This window comes from Trachypithecus francoisi, unplaced genomic scaffold (genome assembly GCF_009764315.1).
Source record: "Trachypithecus francoisi isolate TF-2019V2 unplaced genomic scaffold, Tfra_2.0 Lachesis_group8, whole genome shotgun sequence".
Classification (NCBI taxonomy): domain Eukaryota; kingdom Metazoa; phylum Chordata; class Mammalia; order Primates; family Cercopithecidae; genus Trachypithecus; species Trachypithecus francoisi.
This window is the reverse complement of record NW_022681473.1, coordinates 13,261,228-13,275,931: the sequence shown is the minus strand read 5'-3', so window position 1 is coordinate 13,275,931 and position 14,704 is coordinate 13,261,228. Positions and strand designations below refer to the sequence as shown.

Here is a 14,704-nt window from a genome sequence, read left to right as displayed (position 1 = left end):
GGTCCGTCTGCGGCGTGGAGCGAGGAGGAGGAGGAGGCTCCACAGGCCCTGGGGGCCCCGAGGAGGGGTCTCCTCCCGGGTTCGGCACCAACTGACTTGTTTTTTCTAGACCACCAGAGCGGGCGCAAAGGAACCAGCGACTAGGCAAGGGTAGGAGCAAAACTGCAAGTTTATTTTGGTCACCTAGCTTCAGGGGAAGAAGGTGGGTAAGGAGAGGTCTGTTGGCCTCCGGCAAATGAGGCCCACAGAGTTCTCCATGCTGCCTCGGACGGAGTTCCGGCAGTCCCGACCGCAGTGGGGAAGCTGGGAAGTCCGCGCGTGGCTGGTCCGCAGCGGCTTTTCTGGGAGTGGGAGGGCGATAGGCGGGGCACGGGCGTGTCCGGGGGCGTTCCGCAGGTGCGACCAGGTAAATCTTGGTCTCTTCAGATTGACGTCACCTGGCGCATGCCCAGTTGGTCTGCACCTTCCGGGCGTCGGCTGCATTTTCGCGCGCGCGGGAAAAGTTGGAGGGGGGGGGGATGAAGAACCCGGAAGTGCACCATCTTGCCTCCGCTCATCCAAACAGTAACCTATAAAGGAAAACCTATCAGATTGATAGCAAATTTTTCAGCAGAAACTCTACCAGCTAGAAGGGATTGGGGTCCTATGTTTAGCCTCCTTAAACAAAACAATTATTAGCCAAGAATTTTGTATCCAGCAAAGCTAAGCTTCATAAATGAGGGAAAGATATAGCCTTTCCCAGACAAACAAATGCTGAGAGAATTCACCGCTACCAAGCCAGCACCACAAGAACAGCTAAGAGGAGCTCTAAATATTGAAACAAATCTTCAAAATCACAAAAGTAGAACCTCCTTGAAGCATGAATCTTACAGGACCTACATAACACAGTAACACAATGAAAAAAACAAGGTTTTCAGGCAACTGATAGCAACATGAATAGAATAGTACCTCACACCTCAATACTAACATTGAATGGAAATGGTCTAAATGCTCCACTTAAAAGATGTAGGATGGCAATATGTATAAGAATTCACCAACCGGCCGGGCGTGGTGGCTCAAGCCTGTAATCCCAGCACTTTGGGAGGCCGAGACGGGCGGATCACGAGGTCAGGAGATCGAGACCATCCTGGCTAACACGGTGAAACCCCGTCTCTACTAAAAATACAAAAACTAGCCGGGCGAGGTGGCGGGCGCCTGTAGTCCCAGCTACTCGGGAGGCTGAGGCAGGAGAATGGCGTAAACCCGGGAGGCAGAGCTTGCAGTGAGCTGAGATCTGGCCACTGCGCTCCAGTCCGGGCGACAGAGCGAGACTCCGCCTCAAAAAAAAAAAAAGAATTCACCAACCAAGTTTCTGCCGTCTTCAGAAGACCCACCTGACACCTAGGACTCACATAAGCTTAAGGTAAAGGGGTGGAATAAGATATTCCATGCAAACGGACACCAAAAGTGAGTAGGAGTAGTTATTCTTTTAGCAGACAAAACAGACTTTAAGGCAACAGCAGTTAACAAAGACGAAGAGGGACATTATACAATGATAAAAGAATCAGTCCAATGGGAAAATATCATAATCCTAAATATATAGGCACCTAACAATGGAGCTCCCAAACTTATAAAACAATTACTACTAGACCTAAGAAATGAGATAGACAGCAACACAATAAGAGTGGGGTACTTCAATACTCCACTGACAGCACTAGACAGGTCATCAAGATAGAAAGTCAACAAAGAAACAATAGACCTAAACTATACCCTGGACAAAGGGGTTTAACAGATATTTGCAGAGCAATTATACCCAACAACTGCAAAATATACATTCTACTCATCAGCTTACGAAACTTTCTCCAAGATAGACCATAGGATAGGCCACTAAACAAGTCTCCATAAATTTAAGAAAATTGATTACAGGTGGCTCACACCTGTAATCCCAGCACTTTGGGAGGCCAAGGCAGGCAGATCACAAGGTCAGGAGATCAAGACCATCTTGGCTAACACGGTGAAACCCCATCTCTACTAAAAATACAAAAAATTAGCCAGGCACGGTGGCGCACACCTGTAGTTCCAGCTACTCGGGAGGCTGAGGCAGGAGAATGGTGTGAACCTGGGAGGCAGAGCTTGCAGTGAGCCGAGATCACACCACTGCACTCCAGCCTGGGTGACAGAGCAAGACTCCATCTCAAAAAAAGAAAAAGAAAAAGAAAATTGAAATAATATCAAGTACTCTCTCAGACCACAGTAGAATAAAATTGGAAATCAACTCCAAAAGGAACCCTCAAAGCCATGCAAATCCCTAAAAGTTAAATAACCTGCTTCTGAATGATCATTGGGTCAACAATGAAATTAAGATTGAAATGTAAAAATTCTTTAAACTGAACAATAATAGTGACACGACCTATCAAAACCTCTGGAATACAGCAAAGACAGTGCTAAAAAAAATTCATAGCCTTAAATGCCTACATTAAAAAGTCTGAAAGAGCAGATATAGACAACCTAAGGTCACACTTCAGGGAACTGGAGAAACAAGAACAATCCAAACCCAAACCCAGCAGAAGAAAAAAATAATAAAGATCAGAGCAGAACTAAATGAAATTGAAACAAAAAAAAAATACAAAAAAAAAAAGCTGATTCTTTGAAAAGAATAATAAAATTGATAGAACATTAGCCAAATTAACCAAGAAAAGAAGACAGAAGATCCAAATAAGCTCAATTAGAAACAAAAAGGGAGAAATTACAACTGATACCACAGAAATGCAAAAGATTAGTCAAGGCTACTATGAACACCTTTACATGCATAAACCAGAAAACCTAAAGGAGATGGATAAATTCCTGGAAACATAGAGCCCTCCTAGATTAAACCAGGAAGATATAGAATCTTTGAACATACCAATAACAAGCAACAAGATTGCAAATGATAATTTGTAAAAACTGCCAACAAAATAAAGTCCAGAACCAGACGAATTCACAGCTTAATTCTGTCAGACATTCAAAGAAGAATTGGTACCAATCCTATTGACACTATTCCAAAAGACAGAGAAAGAAGGAATCCTCCCTAAATTATTTTATGAAGCCAGTATCACCCTAATATCAAAACCAGAGAAGAATATAACAAAAAAAGAAAGCTACAGACCAATATCCTTGATGAACATAGATTTTAAAATCCTCAAAAAAATACTAGCAAAAAATACTAACAAACTAGAACCCAACAGCATATCAAAAAGATAATCCACCATAATCAAGTGGGTTTTATATCAGGGAGGCAGGGATAGTTTAACATGCACAAGTCAATAAATGGAATACATCACATAAACAGAATTAAAAACAAAAGTCACATGATAATCTCAATAGATTCATAAGAAGAATTTGACAACATTCCACATCTGTTTATGATTAAAACCCTCAGCAAAACTGGCATAGAAGGGAGAAGGGATATAAAGGTAATAAAGCCATCTACAACAAACCCACAGTCAACATTATACTGAAAGTGTAAAACTTGAAATTCTTCCCCCTGAGAACTGGAACAAGACAGGGATGCCCACTTTTACTACCTATATTCAATATAGTACTGAAAGTCCTAGCCAGAGCAATCAGACAAGAGAGAGAAATAAAGGGCATCCAAACCAGTAAAGAGGAAGTCAAACTGTTGCTGTTTGCTGATGACATGAATGTATACCTAGAGAACCCTAAAGACTCTTCCAAAAAGCTCCTAGAACTGGTAAATGAATTCAGCAAAGTTTCATGATATAAAATTAATGTACACAAATGAGTAGCTCTGCTATACACCAACAGCAACCAAGCTGAGAATCAAATAAAAAACTCCACCCCTTTTACAACAGCTGCAAAAAAATAAAAATAAAACACTTAGGAATGTACCTAACCAAAGAGGTGAAAGACCTCTACAGGAAAACTACAAAACACTGCTGAAAGAAATCGTAGATGACACAGACAAATAGAAACACATCCCATGCTCAGGGATAGGTAGAATCAATATTGGGAAAATGTTCATACTGCCAAAAGTAATCTAAAAATTCAAAGCAATTACCATCAAAATACCACAATCATTCTTCACAGAACTAGGAAAAACAATCCTAAAATTCGTATGGAACCAAAAAGAACCTGCATAGCCAATGCAAGACTAAGCAAAAAGAACAAATCTGGAGGCATCACATTACCCAACTTCAAACTAAACCGTAAGGCCATAGTTACCAAAACAGCATAGTACTAGTACAAAACAGCATAGTACTAGTATAAAAATAGGCACATAGACTGATTGAACAGAACAAAGAACCCAAAAATAAACCTAAATACTTATAGCCAGTTGATCTTCCACGAGGCAAACAAAAACATAAAGTGGGGAAAGGAAACCATATTCAACAAATGCTGGGATAATTGGCAAGCCACGTGTAGAAGAATTAAACTGGATCTTTGTCTCTCATCTCCTACAAAAATCAACTCAAGATGAATCAAAGACTCAAATATAAGACCAGAAACCCTTAAGATTCTAGAAAATAACATCGTAAAACCCTTCTAGACATTGGCTTGGGCAAAGACTTCATGACCAAGAACCCCACAGCAAATGCAACCAAAACAAGGAAAACTAGATGGGACTTAATTAAACTAAAAAGTTTCTGCACACCAAAAGAAATAATCAGCAGAGCTGACAGACAACATACAGAGTGGGAGAAAATCTTCACAATCTATACATCCAGTGAAGGACTAATATCTAGAATCTACAAGTAACACAAACAAATCAGCAAGAAAAAAACAAACAGTCCCATCAAAAAGTAGGCTAAGGACATGAATAGACAATTCTCAAAAGAAGATACACAAATGGCCAACAAGCATATGGAAAAATACGCAATATCACTAATTATCAGGGAAACGCAAATCAAAACCACAATGTGATACCACCTCACTCCTGCAAGAATGACCATAATCAAAAAATAATAGATGTTGGCCTGGATGTGGTGAAAAGGGAGCACTTTTACACTGTTGGTGGGAATATAAAATGGTGCAACCACTATGGAAAACAGTGTGGAGATTCCTTAAAGAACTAAAAGTGATCTACCATTTGATCCAGCAATCCTACTACTGGGTATCTACCCAGAAGAAAATAAGTCATTATACATAAAAGGTACTTGAATATGCATGTTTATAGTAGCACAATTTGTAAATTTTTATAAATTGCCCAGTCTCAGGTATGTCTTTATCAGCAGCGAGAAAATGAACTAATACAATACCCAAGACTGAGTAATTTATAGAGAAAAGAGGTTTAATTGACAGAGTTCCTCATGGCTAAGGAGGCCACAGGAAACTTACAACTACGACAGAAGGCAAAACTGGCACATCTTACATGGCAGCAGGTGAGAGAAGTGAGTGCTGAGCAAAGGGGGATGTCCCTTATAAAACCATCAGATCTTGGGAGAATTCACTGACTATCATGAGAACAGCATGAGGGTAACTGCCCCATTGTTCCATTACCTACCATACATGGGGATCATGGGAACTACAATTCAAGATGAGATTTGGGTGGGGACACAGCGAAACCAGATCATTGTATGGTCTCACATATATATGGAATCTTAAAAAGTCACATTCATAAAAGCATAAAGTAGAATGGTGGTTGTCAGGGTCTGGCACTTAGGGGACATATTGGTCAAAAAGTAAGAAGTTTCAATTAACAGGAAGAATAAGCTCTGGACATCTATTGTACACCATTATGACTATAGTTAATAAGGTATTATATACCTGAAAAACGCTAAGAGAGTAGATCTTAAATGTTCTCACCCCCCCCAAAATATACTATGTAAGTTGATGTATATGTTGGTTTGATTATGGTAATCATTTCATAAAATATACATATATCAAAACATCATGTTATACATCATAAATATTTAAAAGTACTGTGGGAAAACAATAAAATATAGAGGAGGGTAAAGAAACATGAGGTTAGTGCAGGTTACAATTTTTTTTTTTTTTTTTTTTTGAGACCAAGTCTTGCTCTGTCATCCAGTCTGGAGTGCAGTGGCCTGATCTCAACTCACTGCAAACTCCACCTTCCAGGTTCAAGTGATTCTCCTGCCTCAGCCTCCCAAGTAGCTGGGATTACAGGTGCCCACCACTAGGCCCAGCTAATTTTTGTATTTTTAGTAGAGATGGGGCTTCATCATGGTGGCCAGGCTGGTCTCAAACTCCTGGTCTCAAGTGATCCACCTGCCTCAGCCTCCCAAAGTGCTGGGATTACAGGTGTGAGGCCACCATGCCTGGCAGGTTACAATTTTTATAGAATGTCCAAGCCTCACTGAAAAGAAAACATTTGAGCTAAGACTTGAAGGAGTGAAGTAATAAGCCACTGGATATCTGGAGGAAGAGTAAGAAGGAGAACAGGTCTTAGGCTAAGAACAAGCCTAGAGTGTTTACTAAAGAAGAGGCCAGTTTGGATGGAGCAAATTCAGCTAAGGGAAAATTGGTAGAAAAGGAGGTCAGCTGTATGACAGAAGACATGATAATCTAAGGATCTGTGATCCTTGCATGGATGAATATCATTGACAGTCATTGCAGGATGCTGAACAGAGGAATGACATGATCTGAATTAAGTTTAAAGATCATTAAGAAATTATAACGGAGCAAAGGTCAAAGCAAGGAGACCTCCTAAAATCTGATTACCGTTATCCATAAGAGATGATAGTGGCTCAAACCAGGGAGGCAGCAAAACAAAAAGTAGTTTGTTTAGGATATACTTTGATAATAGAGACCATAAAACTTCCTAATGGATTGTATGTGAGATGTGAAAGGGGAAAAAGAAATAAAGAAGACTCCAAAATATTTCCTCAAGTAATTAGAAGAATGGATTTGACATTGACTAAAATGAGTAAGACTATGAGTAGAGGTTGTTTGAAGAGGGTAGAATTTCGGGTGTTCAATTTGGGACACATTGGGTTTGAAATCTTTTTTAGACACCAGGTAGAGATGTCAAGTACCTATCTGTATATGAGTCTGGAGTTGGAGAGAGAAATATAAGTGTGAGATTATTGTCATATTGATGGTATTTAGTACTGTAAGAAAACAAGAAATTATTAAGAAGGGATCTCAATTGTGTAGACGGGATAGAGTAAAGGACCAAGGCTTGAGACCTGGTGTACCTACAGCATCAGGAATTCAGATTGAAGAGGAGGGAAGGGCAAAGACAATTGAAAAAGAGAAAAATAAGAGTATGCTACATTGGAAGTCAACTGAGGAAAGTAAAGTCAAGAAAAAAGGAGCAATTAACTCTTGAAGACTACAGATTAGGCCAAGTTAGATAAGACAAGATCTAAAATTATCATTAGATTTTATAACATTGAGGTAATGAATGATCTTGACAAAAAGAGGTTCATTGGCAAGGTAGAATTGAAAACCTGATTGGAGTGGGCTTAAGAAATAGTTGGAAGACAAGATAGTAAGTTTAGATAACTCTTCACTGAATTTTCCTGCATAAAGAATAATAACAATATGGCGGTAGCTGATAAAGCAAATGCAGTGTGTGTTTTCATTCTGACAGTGATTAACTGGGTCTGGCCTCAAAGTTATGATGGGAATCTAGTACATTGAGAGCACTGGTTACCCAGTGTGGATAAGTCGCACATGGGTTAAATACATTTTTATATCATATTATTAGGTGACCATGCAGTAAGGAAGCCACCAGTCATCACAGATTCAAAAGTGAAGATTAGTTTTATCTAGCCTTATTCATTATTCAGGGACCCACAGTACAATTTCACTGGTTAAAATTACCCCCAACTCAGCCAGTTATCATCCCTAGTGTCTTTACATATTAATTAGTTCTATTCACAAATTTTTAAACCTAGTGTATGTACTTATGCAAGTCATCTAAATTCCATTTTGAACTAAGGATATAAAGAGGCAAACAAATGTATGCATAATTTTTTCAACATATTTGAGTGTTATTATAGAAACACAGATCATAGATGCTTGACGCAGATGGTCACCACAACTGGAAGAAAGGAGGGAGGCTTCCCAGAGGCAGGTACTCTAGCACAGACGCTTAGCTCCTTTGCAACGGCTGTTTTCTCTCCTTCAGATACTGCGCCCTCAAGTCTTACTGTCATGCAAATCACAGTTTAAAGGTCACCTTTCTGAGAAACCTTTTTGAAAAACCTCTTGAATTTCGCCCTCAGCATATCCTTTATCATATCATTCTGTTTTATTTACTTCATATTTTAATATGACATGAAAATCTCTTCTCTATATGTTGTTCATTTGTTTATCTGTCTCTAACACTATTTACTGTGATTTTTCAGAGGCCCCATTTTCTGAGAAAGGAACATTCTCTGTTCCACTTGTTACAGACTACATAATCATATAATGTCATTTAAAAACTGCATACACACATGCAGTTTACACCGATGGAAAAAAAAAATCAATTATTGATGCACCGAAAACTATTGTCCTTCCAATCAGTGCCAGAAAAACAATAGAATATTCACCATAAGCTACATCTGGAAGCTAATACATGACACTTGCATTTCAAAAATTAAACTGCAGATGAACTATTTTCAATGCTGTTTCTGGTTAGTAAAATATTTTTCAATAACATTATATTGAACATCTGTGAATATGAACTCACCAAATTTTAACAACATATATTTTCTAGCAATAAAACTCCTATATTCAGTAAGAAGTTATTAAATAAAACCACGTAGGCTTTTATTTACCCTCTAAGCTATAAAATCATGTTTAAACTATCCCTGTATTTTATGCCAACTACAAGCATCACAGTAATCCAGTAATGATTCTCTATATACTAAAGAACCATTGGATTTATAGCTGGGTGATTTTTCCAGGGGCTACCACAGAACCACAACAGGAATTTTGGTATTTCAGCCAAATTCTTCTTAAACTTCAACTGCTCTTTGCATGGGCTTCATGTTATTAAAGTTCTGAGAATCTCTTGTATGATAAGGAAACTATTCTTATGTATACCTCTTTTTGTTCTCAGTATGTTATATCAGGAAGTTTTGCAATAGCAGCAGAGAGGAAACCTTCCCCAAGGTTGGTAAGTCAAAATGATTAAAAGAATTTCATGCTGTGTTAGGTGTCAGAGCCCTGGCGTCAGAGAGTGGTCAACTCATGGGTTGGTTAGAAAAATTTAGCAACAATAGTATAGGTTTTTAAAAATAAAGTTTTATTAGAATGAAAGAATGCTGCAGAAGAGTGCAGCAGGGCATCTCAGCAGGTGAGGAGTGAGCATGCCACAGTGGATTTTTCCTTAGGGATATTTATGGACCTTAAAGCAGGAGCTTAAGGGTAATATGCATGTTAAACGATTACATTTGTAGACATTTTGGTGGCTTAATGTCAGGAAGGGTAGCGTGAGTTTAGACATGCATGCATTCCAGAGATATACAGAAATTCTGGTTACTTATAAATTTTAAGTTGAAAAGAGGCCTGGAACGAGGTGCTGACTTTAGATAACAGGGAAATCTAATTACTTCTAAATTACTCAAATAAGGAATTTGTTGTCTTGGATGACCCGCTTGATGGTCACCAGGTGGTCTTCGCCCTCATTTCAGAAAAAAAACATTTAATTTGTCCAAAACAACGATATTTGTAAAGAGCACATATCATTGTTTCTTAAGCAGTGCAAGTCTATCCAAAGTACTACAAGGTAAAAATATTGCTTTACAATACTTTATGATATTTTTAAATGGGTATACTACAACAGAATTATTTGCTAATTTTATAAAACACCAAAATAATACAGGATGCATGAAGCAAACCAGAAAGTCAGATATGGAAATGTAAAGAAAACACAGTATTCATTTCAAATTAAGATATCAAATATGACAGAACAAATGTATATAGATACATTGAAACAGTAGGAGAGAAAAATATGATTAGAATAATAATGTTAAGATTTATTGGATGGCTTCTAAGCACCAGATGCCTTACGATGTTTTTGCACAATAGCTCACAGCACAGCAAATCCTATCAGGTTGATAATATTATATACATATTTTATAGATAAAGAAACTGAGATACCAAGAGCATATGCAACTATCCCTAGAGGTATATTAATTAATAGATCCATATTTTGTAAGGGATGGAGCTGAGCTTTGAATCAAGTAACCTTAGGTTAAGAATTCAAACACCTAGGCCGGGCGCGGTGGCTCAAGCCTGTAATCCCAGCACTTTGGGAGGCTGAGACGGGCGGATCACAAGGTCAGGAGATCGAGACCATCCTGGCTAAGACGGTGCACGGTGAAATCCCGTCTCTACTAAAAAATATAAAAAACTAGCCGGGTGAGGTGGCAGGCGCCTGTAGTCCCAGTTACTCGGGAAGCTGAGACAGGAGAATGGCATAAACCCGGGAGGCGGAGCTTGCAGTGAGCTGAGATCCAGCCACTGCACCCCAGCCTGGGCGACAGAGCGAGACTCCGTCTCAAAAAAAAAAAAAGAATTCAAACACCTAATCATTGCTTAGGGAATATGGCAGAAGGAACAAATGCTTAGACTAAGAAGGCATTGGGTGGGAAGAATCAGAGAGGGCTAAACAGAAAGTCTTGGTTGAGAATAAGATAGGATCCAAGTTCTCCGTGAACTCAGCAAAACAAAGTGACGCATGGTATTTATTCACATATCTGTATTTTGTTTCTCTTCATTTATTTCTGTATTTCAGCATTACAAGTTGGCAATACTTTCTCTCTGGCTGAGATATTCCCTTCAACTTGTTTTTGCACAAAAATCCTGGCAATAAATTCTCTCAGCTTTTGGCAGTTTGAAAACCACCTTATATTGTCTTTGTTTTGAAAGATTCTTTAGCTGTATATAGCATTCTAAGTTGGCAATTATTTTATTTTACTTCAGCACTTTAATGATGTCATTCTATTGTGTTCTGGCTTACCTCTTTGCCGTTGTGAAGTTTCTGTTTGTCTTAGTTTCTCAGAGTACTTTTACAATTTTCTCTTTTCGTTTTTAAAAGATTTACTATGATGTACTTAAATATGGTTTGTTTTATGTTTATCTCATTTGGAATTTGCCAAATACATGTACCTACATGGGTTGACTGTCTGGGTTGATAGTTTTCATCAATTTCTGAATATTGTCACCCATTTTCTCTTCAAATATTGCTTTTTCAAAATTGCCTTTCTATTTCCCCCAACCTCCAGGATTCCAATTATATGTATGTTAGATATTTTCACTGTATATTATATATCTCCCACACTTTTCTCCTTTTTCTTTTATTCTTCTTCTCTTTACTTCAATATCAGCATTTTCTTTTGCCCTTTGCTCCAGATCATTAATGCTGTTTGCTATTGTATCTAATATGCTGTTAAACTCAGTTACAGAGTTCTCCATTTCAGTGAATGTATTTTTCAATTCTAGAACTTCCATTTGATTCCATTTTTAGTTTCTAATTCTTCTGTGAAACTTTCTCTCTGTTCATCTGTTTTATCCATTTTTTCTATTTTCTTGAACATATTAATAGGAGTTATTTTAAAATCCTTATCAGTTTTAAGTCTATGAACTGGATCACTTATGACACTGTTTCTATTATTTTTGTTTCTCTAGTGTTTCTTTTAAATATGGCCATGTCTTTTAACATGTCTAGTAATTTTTTATTAAGTGCTCAAAAATATGTATCAAAAAGTACACCAATGTCAGCTGATGCTTAGTTCTTCCAGAGTGAGCTCACTCTTCTCTCCCCAAGGTTGATAAACCAGAACCAAGGCTGAATGGCAGTTGGTTCATTTACTTCTAATTTATCTTCTAATTGTAGCATATAACCCTCCAAAGTTTTCAACTGAGAACATGGTATGTCTTCAAGTAACTTCCTTCTTGCAGTCCTGAACCATGTTTTCTCAGCACAATTATATGGCCAAAAAATCCGTTCTGTTTCTCAGCTGCTTTCTTCTTAATTCCTCGTCCTACTGACCAGAAAGGCATCAAAATCTGGCTAGCGCGTTAATAGAAAAATTCGTTATGAAGCTGGCTCATTTCTCTGACCCCTTCTTCTACTGAGGAGCTTATCTCCTCAGGTTTACATTTTCTTTTGAGACCTTAAAGAACACGAAAAAGCTATAGTGATTCCTTTCTCCCCTAGCAATTCCCACTTAGACATAATCAGAAACCTCAGCCTCTTGTCCTGGCAAATGCTCCCAAAGGCCAACATGGTGAAACCCCATCTCTACCAAAAATACAAAAATTAGCTAGGTGTGGTGGCAGGCACCTGTAATCCCAGCTACTTGGAGGCTGAGGCAAAAGAATAGCTTGAATCTGGGAGATGGAGGTTGCAGAGAGCCGAGATCGTGCCATTGCACTCCAGCCTTGACAACAAGAGCAGAACTCTGTCTCAAAAAAAAAGAAAAGAAAGAAAAGAAAGAAAGAAAAGAAAAGAAAAACTACCTGTAGAACCAACATCTTCTCACCTTTCTGTGGCTTTCTTAAGATTCACAATCCCTTTATATTCCTGATTGTTTTAGAGGTTTTCTGATGCTTTTATATAGATTAAATACTTTTTGTACTGTATCATGCTTTTCTAGTTGTTTTCAGAGGGAACACTAGTCTGCCATACCTTTTTTATCACACCAGAAGTATAATCTTGTCAATGTTTTTATGCCTATAGGATCTCATTGTTTTCTTTCTGATATTGATTATTTGTGTGCTCACTTTGTCTTGGTTAGTCACAACAGGGATAACAAACTGCAAAAAAACCCTATAAATTAACCTATAAAATATATGTCTTTGAAAACTACCATCTATTGAAAGAAGATATAAGAGGAAATGGAATATATTGATAGTCCTATAACTGTTAAGGAAATTAAATCCATAGTTAGCAACATGCCTACACAAGATAAATTTAAGCTGTGATGGCTTCACAAACAAATTCTATCAAATACTTATCAATCTTAAATTATTTCAGAGGATATAAAAGAAAGTGGACTTCTCAGCATGTATTATGAGGTCAGTAAGCCTTGAAGTCAAGATCAGGCAGAGACATGATGAGAAATAGAAATTAAAGGCAAATATCTTGTATACATGTACATATAAGCAAAAATTCTAAACAAAATATGAATAAATCAAATTAATTATTATATAGAGAATATAATATGATATAAAAGGTTATTTTTATTACAGGATATAAGGTTGATATAATATTAAAAATTTAAAAATGTAACTTGTTATATTAGTAGAATAAATGAGAAAACACATATCAGCATCTCAGTAGATAGTGCAAATGCAGTTGATAAAATTTAAAATCATTCATACTGTATTTAAATCTTAGAAAGCTTGGTGTAAAAAATGTAAATCAAACATTATATGTCATACTAAAATAATAAGAGCTTTCTCTTTAATCAGGAATAAAACAAAAATGCCAGTACCAAGATGGTTCACTTAGGCCCAATGATAATCTCAAAGAAAAACAGCACAGAAAATACACATGAGATAGCTTTTTATGTTAAAGTGTATCACTACAAAAATCAACAAATCACAGAGGAAGAAAACAAGATTGGGGGAAAAAAAGGAACTGCAAAAGAATCGATAAATAATTAACAAAGTGACAATAGTAAGTCCTTTCCAATGAATAATTACTTTAAATGGATTAAATTCTCCATCAAAACACATAAAGTGACTCGATGAATAAAAACAAGACCTAAATATCTACTACATACAAAAGAGTCACTTTAGCCTTAAGGACACACGTGAACTAAAAGTGAATAGATGAAAAAACATATTCCTTGCAAATAATAACCAAAAAAGACCAAGAATAGCTATGCTTATATCAGACAAAATAGACTCAAAGACAAACACTGTAAAATGAGCCAAAGAAGGCAATTATAGAATAACAAAGGGTCAATTTATCAAGATAATATAACAATTGTACATATATGTGCATCCAACATCAGAGCACCTAAATATACAAAAGGGAATATTAACATATCTGAAGAGAAGATAAAAATAGACTGCAATACAATAGTAGGGGACTCAGCACACAAAGTTAGTAGAAGTAAGGAAACAATAAAGACAAAAACAGAAATAAATAAAATAGAGACTAGAAAAATAATGTAAAAGATAACCAAATGAAGATTTGTTTTCATAAAATGATACATGAAATCAACAAGCTTTAGTAAGACTTTAGCTACACTAAAAAACTGTTAGCTAGACTAAAAAAAAGACAAATAAAAATTTGAAAGGAAAAAGACATTGCAACTGATACCACAGAAATAAAAAGAATCATAAGACACTTCTATGAATAATTATATGTCAACAAATTAGATAACCTAGAAAAAATGAATGCATTACTAGAAATGTAAAGCCAAGCAAGACTGACTTCTGAATGAATAGAAAATCTGAATAGACCAATAAAGAGTAAGGAGATAGAGTCTGTAATAAAAAGTATCTTATCAGAGAAAATTCCAGGACCTGATTGCTTAACTGCTGAAATATACCGAACATTTAAAGAACTAACAACAATTCTTCTTCAAATATTTTTTAAAAATTGAAGGAGAATAATTTCAAACTGATTTTACAAGGCCAGCATTACTCAGATACCAAAGCCAGAAAAAAACACTGTGAGAAAAGAAAATTAAAGGCCAGTATCCCTGGTGAACATAGATGCAAAAATCCTAAACAAAATTCTAGCAAAACAATTTCAATAACATATTAAAAGGAACATTCTGCGTCCCATGTGGCACCCCCAGCACTAAGA

General features: G+C 37.0%; 1 protein-coding gene across 6 annotated transcripts in view; it reads left to right on the top strand.

Annotated features, from left to right (window-relative positions):
* The window catches only part of LOC117080968 (membrane-spanning 4-domains subfamily A member 8-like), a 72,381-nt gene that overhangs the window by 16,831 nt on the left and 40,846 nt on the right, over positions 1-14,704 (top strand). For 5 of the 6 annotated variants that reach the window (XR_004436028.1, XM_033206475.1, XM_033206471.1 and 2 more), the window contains one exon: positions 8,993-9,049. Coding sequence is in view for 4 of the 6 variants with exons in the window: in XM_033206475.1 (XP_033062366.1) it covers positions 8,993-9,049 (57 nt within the window). In the remaining 2 variants the exon portion in view is untranslated. The remainder of the gene's footprint in view (positions 1-8,992; positions 9,050-14,704) is intronic. The other variant, XR_004436029.1, reaches the window with a different exon arrangement.